The sequence below is a fragment of the Semicossyphus pulcher genome, unplaced genomic scaffold (genome assembly GCF_022749685.1).
Source record: "Semicossyphus pulcher isolate SPU_LCO1_2020_fin unplaced genomic scaffold, fSemPul1.0.p SCAF_6, whole genome shotgun sequence".
In the NCBI taxonomy this organism is placed as follows: domain Eukaryota; kingdom Metazoa; phylum Chordata; class Actinopteri; order Labriformes; family Labridae; genus Semicossyphus; species Semicossyphus pulcher.
Window position 1 is genome coordinate 19,673,656 of NW_027211737.1, and position 9,598 is coordinate 19,683,253.

Genomic DNA, 9,598 nt, shown 5'->3' on the forward strand with positions numbered 1-9,598 from the left:
GGCTTGTGATTAAAGGCTGCTCCTAGATGCCCCAGCGAGAGTAAAAACCTACATTCTTGCCTCATGAAATGCAGATGTCTCATTGGTGATCAGCAGCAAAACCTAGACCTCTCAGCCCCGGGATTTAACAAGCTTTCTAGGTTTGTTTGGAAATGAAAGGCACCCTGGCTCTTCCTGATAGCTTCTTGGGCTTGACAGGCGCCTGAGACTCTATGTAGTCTGATGCAGTGTATCACTCACTCATTACCCTGCAATTTTCCTGTCAGGTTACTGCATATGGATACCTGTGGGTGACGGGTTTATGTGATGTAGCATAATTAGACTTGCTAAAAGACAGTATAGCGTTTGACTGAAACCACAGAAGCAAACCAAAGTAAACGTACAGCCTGCAAAATCTACAATGCCAACAACAGTGGTTTATTTTATGGTAATTTTCCTGCCTAAACAAACCCAAACTAACATGAAGTTTTGTGCATTTATCTGAAATTTGTAACAGTATATTTTACTGCTCAGATTTATCTGAGAATTCAACAGTAATCAGCATTTTCTATGCTGAAGAAAGAACACAAAGTTCTGCACAGTCTCTCCTTTTCTTCTGCTGCTATCTGTCCCAGTGTCCACAGAACAAAGGGCTTGAATCAATGGACTTTTATCTGTCTATCACACATTTACATTTGCCTCGCATTTCAATGCTGTATCAACCTAAATCTGACCTAATTCCCATGCATTCCTACAAGGACTCTCAAAGACTGTGGCACTGTTCCTTTTGTCTAACTCTGTAGTGGGCTGGCAAGCCTGACTCTGGGTAAAAAATGGCAGAGAATAAATGAATGTGAAGGGAGTCTAATCTTAAATCCTCTCGGCAACATGCCAGATGCAAGGCCCCCCCCGGCCATGGCAGCTTAAACAATACTATTTAAATATCCCTGTAAACCTCGATAACTCCAAGTAATGCATGTTGAAAGTGTTCAAGTGATGAAAACTGACAAAATGTATTTAAAAGTTGTATTTTTTTTTATTTCAAACTGCTTGTTGAAAAAGGTACATGGCAATAAGATACAAAAATACCTTTTTTTCATGCACAAGTGTGTACAAATGCACAAATATATCAGACAGTTTTAAGTTTTGCTTTTACAAACAATGCATCATCATATTACCACAGGTAACCTGCAGTAAATACCGTTTTCAGTGCCCAGGGTTAGAAAAAGTAAAAAAAGGACAATGTTACTAAAAGCTTATAACAAAATAGGATTTTTCTTTTTACAGAAAAAGGGTGGTGTGTTCTGGCTGTGGCACACATTTCAGTAACCAGCTCTGTATGTCCAAACATGCTAACAGTGGTCCACAGGAAACTGTTTTTTTATGCAGATCCAGTCGCTACAGCAATGAACCCTCATTTAGGAGTGTAAATGAGCATTATTGTTATTATTCAGCATTACTGAATAAAACAGTGGAAAGTTACAAAGCTCGTGCTCAGGGCAGAAGGGAGATCTGTACTTATTCTGCATTCACTGTCTCGGCAAAATGTTGCTAGTTGTATTTGCTAGTCATTAGATTTCTCAAAGCTACACCTGAAATTGTCAGAATCTTTTTTTTTCTTCAAAAAATAATATAAACATGTAAAAAAAAAAACCTAGTGTCATCATCAAAAAATACTGCATTAGGTTACGATAGTAAGAATGTCTTTCATGATGTAGTTGGGAGTTGAACTAATGGGAGCTATCAATGCAGAAGAAGTCACAGCCCCAGAAGACATTTACATTCATTTTCTTGTTAAACTGTAAATTGGATCACAACTCGTCTACAGTTTAAGAGGTGAAAAAAGAAAATTCAACTCGGATCCAGTTGAATTCTTACTGCAGTATAACTTTGTATATATATCCATAGCTCAATTGTTGGAGCCAAGTTGTGTTCATGACTCTGTAATCAATCTAAGGTCTGAATTCTAAAGCAGCAAATTTCACCTGCACATGAGCACAAATGCTCCAAATCTTGAGCTTCACACATCATGATCATTCTGTGGAGGACAAACCAAACTTAGATGATGTTCCACAACCATCAAGTTCCTGTCTCTGTCAAGTCACTCATACACTGGCACTGTTGCCTTTTCCTCAACAGTCTTTTTAAAGTTAATGGATGCACAGTTCGAGAAAAACAAAACTTAATGGCTACAAAGTATGTTGTCATTCATTGCATATGGATGTAAGATGTACAGTATTGGCTTTTTATGAGTTAAAAATGGTTATCACAGTTTCAAAAGGGTAATGAGTTCATGCTAGTTAAGATCCAAAGCTTGTATGCTTTATAGTTGATGTTACTGGATGTGGTCGTTGCAGCTCTTTGGTGGTTATGGTTCCCCTACTTCTATCTACCTTCTCACTGCTCAGCCTTGAAGCAGTAGACGCCGTAAGACTTAACATCTTTGTCGGGGAATCCAAGAAAGCGCACGGCAGCTTCTGTCGGGCTGCAGTTCTTGCGAGGCCTGAAGATGGGGTAGCGAGCACTTCCGTCAGCCAGCCATCCAGCATCGCAACGATCGTAGCTCTCGACCTTCCAGGCGGAGTACATGTGGCCCACCTTGGCGATCTCTGCACCGTCATCTTCACATGCCTGCGCGGCCTCGTCAAAGGTCAGCCTGTCGGGTTGTACCAGCCAATAGAAACGTCCTGACAGAAGAAAAAGTGAAACAGACTGTCAAGAGACAAACTATATTTTCTTGATTGAATGATTCCAGTTTGTACAAATCGGTCTACCAAACTGGCCGTACATGGTAATGCTCACGTTTCCTGGCACAAGCCAACCACCAGAACAATGAAACACCAAGAAAATAAAGAAAATTTATGAAAAATGAAGAACAAATCATAAAAAAAACTCACCCTTAAGTGCAGAAGCATAGCAGAACACGTCAAAGCGGCTCATCATCTTGTCACGGAGGCCATAGTTTCTAAGGCCGGGCCCACTGTTAGTACCGCCACAAGGCCCTCTGGGTACGGTGATGGGATACTGCACTGTGCCATCAGACAGCCAGCCAGCATTGCACCAGTCCAGACCGCCCTTCCAGGCTTCCAGCAGCTGATCGTGACTGGCGATCTCAGCACCTTGGTCAGCACAGGCCTGAACAGCCTCTTCGAAGTTCAGGTTGTAACGGCCCACACGGGGGGAGTAAGGGAACACAACACCTGAATGAGGCAGAAGAGAAGAAAAATATGTCAACTTTTTGGTCTTTGTTTGCTCATATGTTAACTTAAGAAGGTTCGGTTAGTCTGAAGTTTGCTGACTCATTCATTTTGTGCTTGTCTACCCATCTGCAGGGAAGAAAAGAGATTTGTATGCAATAGGTCCGCTGCATTACTGATCAAAGCAAAGTGGGAAACTGCGAAACTAACCGTTTAAAAGTGACTCTACACATCACTACAGTCCAATTCAAGTGAAATATGTGCGTGACGATGTAGATTGGATCGCAGAGATGCTCTGATAGTCAACAAGTTTGACCTCAGGAAAGTCATTAAAATAAGGGTGTTTTGTAAAGTGTAACAGCTGTATCAAAGTAGCGGAAGGTTAACGTGATTGTGTTGACACTGCTTTTGTCTAAAATTGCATGTGCGTGTCTGACCTCCACCCAGCTTGAGCCTTCGCACATGTGAAAAATGATGAACAAAAGGTGGGTGGGAGCTGCCCTTTGGCTCAGGAGGAGCTCTAACATACGCCAATGATTGAATGTGTCGCTATGCAAGGTTTCAGGAATCTATGTAGAAATATGTTAACAATCCTAACTTGTATGGTAAGTTAGTGGTTAAAATTCTAACATTGAGTCTGGTGTACGAAGAGACGGACCAGAAGAGAAGAAAAATGTGTTTCTGGTTACTCATGCTGGACACAACTCAAACGTAATCATGACTGAGTCATATTGGATGAATCAGCACAAGCTGTCTGTTCTTCTGTTTTTCTTTAACAAAAAAAGGATGTTTTCAATAACTACACCAAAAATGTTTAGGGAGATGATTAATCCTGCATGCATTTTAACAGGGAAAGGAAACATTAAATGACTGGTGAGTCAGCTCCAAATATCAGCCACACTTTCATATTAACTTGTACTTTCAGGCCCATCCCTAAGCTACGTCTCGAAGTAGATATAAAGAAAGAGATTTACCATCAACGTCTCCAGCTTTCACATCCAAGATAAACTCTAGCAGGGTGTCATCCATCCCGTTGATGATCTCACAGCGGTATTTTCCCATGTCTTCCATGGCTACCTCACTTATCACCAAGGAGGCATCTGCATTGTCGACCTCCGCCAGGAAGACACGATCCTCGAACCTTCCATAGGTCTTCTTGTGGAATCCCATCGAAACCAGCACGTCCTCGTTCAGGGACTCATCGTCTGCCACCTTGGTCCATTTGACCCGGATGCCAGACTGGAATCCGAACATGTCCTTGGACACGAGCCGGCAGGGCAGGGTGACATTGGCGCCAAGGTCGGTTAAAACCTTAACTGGGAAAGAGGAAAAACATGATATAGCCTTATAGGGGTTTGGTGGTGATTGGACTTATGATTCTTGGACTTAAACCGGAGAATAATATGTAATGTTGTATAAATTAGAGCTATGTTTTGCGTATGGATTGCAAGATGGATTGGAAAATGGCATGAAACTGAGGCAGTCTTAAAAAACACCAAAAAAGGAAAAATGCCTGAACGCTGCTTTTTCCAGTTCTTCCCTCTCTTTGGTCTTTTTTTGTACATAATTGTTCCATAGTATTCTTTGGCATGAATATAATGCATATATTATCGTACTTCACATATGCAGTTACGGTCAAAGGCATTCCGTCACACACACTATCAAAGAGTCTGGGTGTATCCTGTTTGGTTTATTAGATACAGTGCTGGACAGCAGCCAGTCTTCAGCCCCCAGAGCCAATCTTCCTCTTCAGTCTCCTTCCTGCTCTTGTCAGTGCTGGCACTTATAAACCATCGGTTCAACAGCATTACTCTCAGAATAAAGTACTTATCTTTCATCTGCTCCATCTGATTTTTGTAAAGTAAGTCAGGCACCAAGTGAATAACAGGAAAAGTAAGCATAAAACATGGTTAATGATATACAGAGTCCAGCTGTCATCGTTATTTCTTCCTCTGTGTATTTACTCTGTGCGTTTTTTGGTCTATCCTCCCTGTCCAAACCGGGCCACCCTTTAAATCAAAACAGCAGGTCGTTTGTGTCTCGCCGCGGGTTCCCACAATCCCCTTGACCTCCATGTTTAGACCTCACAGGGCTTGCTTAGTTAAGAAGACCCAGGCCGGCGAGGGGGTGGCCTCAGCGAGGCAATAATAAGCACCAGATGGATGGATGGACGTGATCCCTGACACCCATCCCCCCGCACAGGTACAGCCTGGAAAAACCAACCTTGTGAGATGAGTCCAATTTGGCAATGCACAGGCGTTGTAAGATGATATGGTTGTTACACAAATGAGTGGATAAATCAGTCTGCAGACATAGGTATTAATCTTATGCAACCAGCAGTTTTTGGCTGGATTGAGATTCAGTCTCTCGAGTGTCTGTTGGCAATTCTATCGTCACTAAAAACCCTGAGCTGCTCTGTTTTTGATTTATTTCCTTCCTACTCCCTCAATATGGATAATCTGTCCAAACCAGTCTGTCTCTGTAAGGCCAGCGTTTCTGTTGGGGCGCCTCGACTTCAGAGCCGTGACTGGAATACTGCGGCACAGGGAGTACGTTTCCCACATGGGCGATACAGGAAGCAATGGGAGCCACTGGTTCGCCGCCTTCCACTCTGATCAACCCATAACCTGCCTCCGACACTGACTTCTCATCAACTCCATGTCGAAACTGTCCCAATCCTCCGTTCTAACCACACAGCAGCCTCGTGTCTGGACTTTGTTCAGTGGTGCTCAGATCATTAATATTGAGCTTTGCAGCAGGAGGATTTAATTAGCAGAAGCACTGCTGACAGAACTAATCCACCCTTCAGTCCAACTTGATGCCATTTTTTCTTCCATCTTTCATTACACTGCAATACATCTCATATGCCAGAGTCCACTGCCCAATCACCCCACCCAGTAGCCTCTGGACTGGTCAACAAGATGCCAGGGTTTTTATGAGCTAGGAAACACACTTCTGCCGTCGCTAATTACTAATGTCTTCGAAAGCAGTCTCCGGCTCTGTCGTTGAAGAATGACTCACACTCGCAGTGCCTCATAAACTCTCAGCATGGGTAGCTGTTGCGTGAAGTGTGATTGAACCTGAGGGGTCCAGGATGACTAAACTGCTCATCAAACGCCCTGGCAGAGGTGAGAGCGACGGTGACGTCAACACCAGCTCACCAGATGTGATGCCTTCCAACATTAACGCCTTATTTTTTTTTTCTGAGGAAATAAGAATAAAGAGGTTCATTGTGCTCTCTTATGGAAACATTCGACTGTCGGTCCTGTCTGGTTTGTGATCCTGAAATGTGACACGGAAGGAAGGACTGATGTAACATTACAGTAACAGCATAATGCTGAGAACTAGCTGGGAAGGAATTATTGTATACATACTAAACTGTATACATCTCAAAAGAGAAGCCCCGTCTCACGTTTTCTGGAACGCATTAAAGGTAATGATGCCTGGGAGACGGTAGTAGCAGACAGAGAAACAGGCATGATGAAAGTAATCCCACACTCCTTTCCTGCTCCTGCAGTAACCGGCAGACACATGTCCCACAGGAGAATGTGGCCCCTACCATGTGGGGCACACTACACTCATAAAGCAACAGCCTGGCGTGTGTACTCAGCCTTTCAGGAAGAGAAGGAAGCCTTTCTTTTCTTTGTCACACCTCAAACCACATCCTATTTATGTAAGACTCCCTGAGGTCAAAGGTGGTGCCAAATTGTGGCGTTTAGCATAAAAATGGGTCGTCAGATCATTCTCAATGGTCGTGTCTGATTTTTTTGTGTACTGCAGCAAAGAAGTAAATGAACACATGTGCATGACAATAAAGAAAAAACTCTGCAGCTGCAGCCAGGACCTACTGCGACTTTATGAGAGCACAATCCTCTCTCACTCTGTTAAAAGCTGTATTAGCAAGTGATTGGAACCATCTGTTTGATTGTAAATTAACAACAACAATACAGTCTACTCAGTGACCTACATTTTCTAAAACTACAAGAGTCTAATTACGCTGTTAAACCTCTCGATGTAATTTGTGCTTAAGGTTTATTGAATGAACAAAATGTTGGAAAACTGGCTCACGTCCCTCTTCAATAAAAGGATAAAAGCCATCAGAGCGCACGTTGCGTGTTGGTGCCACGCCCTCTGACAGAGCAGCTAGACATGAGATGCTTTTCCATATCCCACAGCTTTTGTTCTCCTCTGCTGCTGCTGGCCCGCTTGTGTCAATATGGAGAAAGAATTAACAAGCACAGCTGGGACAAACACAGCGGGCCAACTCCTCCACACTTATTCCAATAAACTCTTTTCCTGCTTTCTGTCATGCAGAACAAGCACAAACAACAGTGTGGGTGTCTATCGCTCACACGGGCACAGAGAGAAGACACTCAAAGCTCACGTTTTGAGTCATTGTGAATTAACAGAATTGCAATAGCTCCACTAGCATCTCATCAACTGGCCTAAATACATTTTAAACTCAGGCCCCCGGCCTCAGCCAAGCTCCTTTTCCCACCCAGCCCTAACAACCAGGCCAAGCACCGGTAACCAACAACTACAGTAAGCATTAGACTTAACAGACTATTACCTCACAGGGAAAAACAGAGTCATTTGGCTGCCGTTCAGCATGGGGCTCTATACGTTTGGCTGCGGGTCGTTAATCTTAACTCCGCTCTTGTCAGGCTGCCTGTTACTGTGGCAGATTTCCAAAAGCTCCCACTGCCAGAGTGAGTCAGTAGGTATAAGGACAGGCAACGCCCCGTGGACAGACAGAGAATACGTCGCTCTTATGGCTAATAAAAGCTGTACTGTATGGAACAAAGATTGGGCCGGCCTGAGCCGAGCCAGTGCTTTTACATAACGCAGACAGTGAGGTCATACATACACAGTATACACAGAAACACGTGTGACATCACCGGCCAATAGCATCAGTTTCAATGTTTGGATTTGAAAAAAGAAATCATCTCCACCCACAGTGAAAGTTTCTCCCCTCGTAGGAACCACTTCCTCCCGTCTTGGATGCAAGAGAGATGAGACATCACTAATTTGACATCTACTGAGTCAGCCAGCAGAGCTGCTGAAAGCACATTCAACATCACTCACACAACACAAGAGCTTCCACTGGAGCTGTCCCTTTTTTTCTGTCTTACACCACAGCGGTAGATCTATTCTGAAATTTTAGAGCACAACCGTCTCAGTGTGTCAGCCTGTTTGCAGGTGTGAATCTGAATTATAACAACCTCATGATGGAGTGCAGGTGCTCTGTGATAAGACATCTTTCAAGGTGTTAAATGTGTGCCTCAGGAAGAGGAAGAAAGACAACTAATAAACCCCCCAAAATGACAAAGGGTCATGACTTGACTGTGGGAAATTCTTGACTTTTTTTTTGCACACAAGTAACCCAAAATCTTACAAGCACTGTAGTCTGCAGTTTCAGCCATTGTAAGTGTAAAACCAGTAGTATTAGTGGTGTGGACAGTGTGAGTCTCTGTGAATGACAGAATGATTCACAGTTTTCAACAGCCAGCATGCTGTGCTGGTCTGGTCTGTATGCAGCAGGTCAATGAGGAGTCACACTGGCTGTCTGTGTGCATGTGTGTGTGTGCGTGCGTGCGTGTGTGTTTGTGTTTTACCCCAGAGACGACTCTGCTACCTAAAGCTACAATGACCCTGTTGTTAAGCTAGCCTGAGCTGAGCTGTGGTACCACTTTTCTTAGGTCCCTTACACAGCTCAACATAATGTTCTCCCCCCCCCCTTCCATGCACAGCAACACTGTATGCATTCACAACACATAGTAACATGCACAAATAGTCAAATATGGAAGTTTTTCTTTGCAGAAATGTAATCTTACCTGGTAAAGGAGGGCTCGTCACCTGACTGAACGCACTGCCAGCCACGGTCAGCACGAATATTATGATGCACAGCAGACTCGTCATTTTCTCTTTTTTTTCACACAAAGGGCCCTCTCCAATAAAATATTTTAAAAACTTGAAAAGAAAAGTATTTAAAAGCTATCTGAGCTTTAAATTTTCAGCAGAGCCAAATTGAACTAAGTGAATTCTCTTTTAATTCTTGCTGTCCCTTTCAGTCTTTGTGCAGCAGCCGCCGGTGGTGCTACTGGAAAGTTTGGGCTCCTTAGTGGTCCAGACAAGTGCCTTTTATTGAAGCTTTGCATGGTCGAGACCACTCCCCCCTCCCCTCATCACCATGCACAGCTCTATACCGGCTCCCCTTTGCCACATTATGTTTGGAAAAAGTCCCTCCTCTGGGAGAGTGAATGATGCAGTAACACTCCAGACAATTAGCCTGCAGATAATTATCTGGAGTGATACGTGTATCTGACAGAAGGGGAGCTACAGTTACTCATGTGGGGAACACAAGAGAGAAAAAAGGACACAACTCAGGTTATATAATTGAAATTGATCAGCTATACATTTTT

The 9,598-nt window shown here is 43.5% G+C and overlaps 1 protein-coding gene across 1 annotated transcript; it reads right to left on the reverse strand.

The window, feature by feature from the left end:
- Positions 1 to 993: 993 nt before the first annotated feature.
- Positions 994 to 9,267, reverse strand: LOC138610934 (hyaluronan and proteoglycan link protein 1-like). The gene is made up of 4 exons (XM_069683817.1): positions 9,011 to 9,267; positions 4,151 to 4,492; positions 2,877 to 3,179; positions 994 to 2,666 (listed from the first exon to the last, which is right to left on the reverse strand). The coding sequence occupies exons 1-4, from the start codon at positions 9,093 to 9,095 to the stop codon at positions 2,377 to 2,379; spliced, it is 1,020 nt and encodes a 339-aa protein (XP_069539918.1). The 5' UTR covers positions 9,096 to 9,267; the 3' UTR covers positions 994 to 2,376.
- Between the last annotated feature and the right edge of the window lie 331 nt (positions 9,268 to 9,598).

What these genes read in the sequence shown, in the direction of transcription:
- LOC138610934 (XM_069683817.1), bottom strand. Translation starts at nt 9,095, where the DNA reads ATGACGAGTCTGCTGTGCATCATAATATTCGTGCTGACCGTGGCTGGC. An exon ending in GACGAGCCCTCCTTTACCAG is followed by an intron (nt 4,493 to 9,010) that starts GTAAGATTACAT and finishes CCTCTTTCCCAG; the next exon opens with TTAAGGTTTTAACCGACCTT. An exon ending in GAAAGCTGGAGACGTTGATG is followed by an intron (nt 3,180 to 4,150) that starts GTAAATCTCTTT and finishes TGCCTCATTCAG; the next exon opens with GTGTTGTGTTCCCTTACTCC.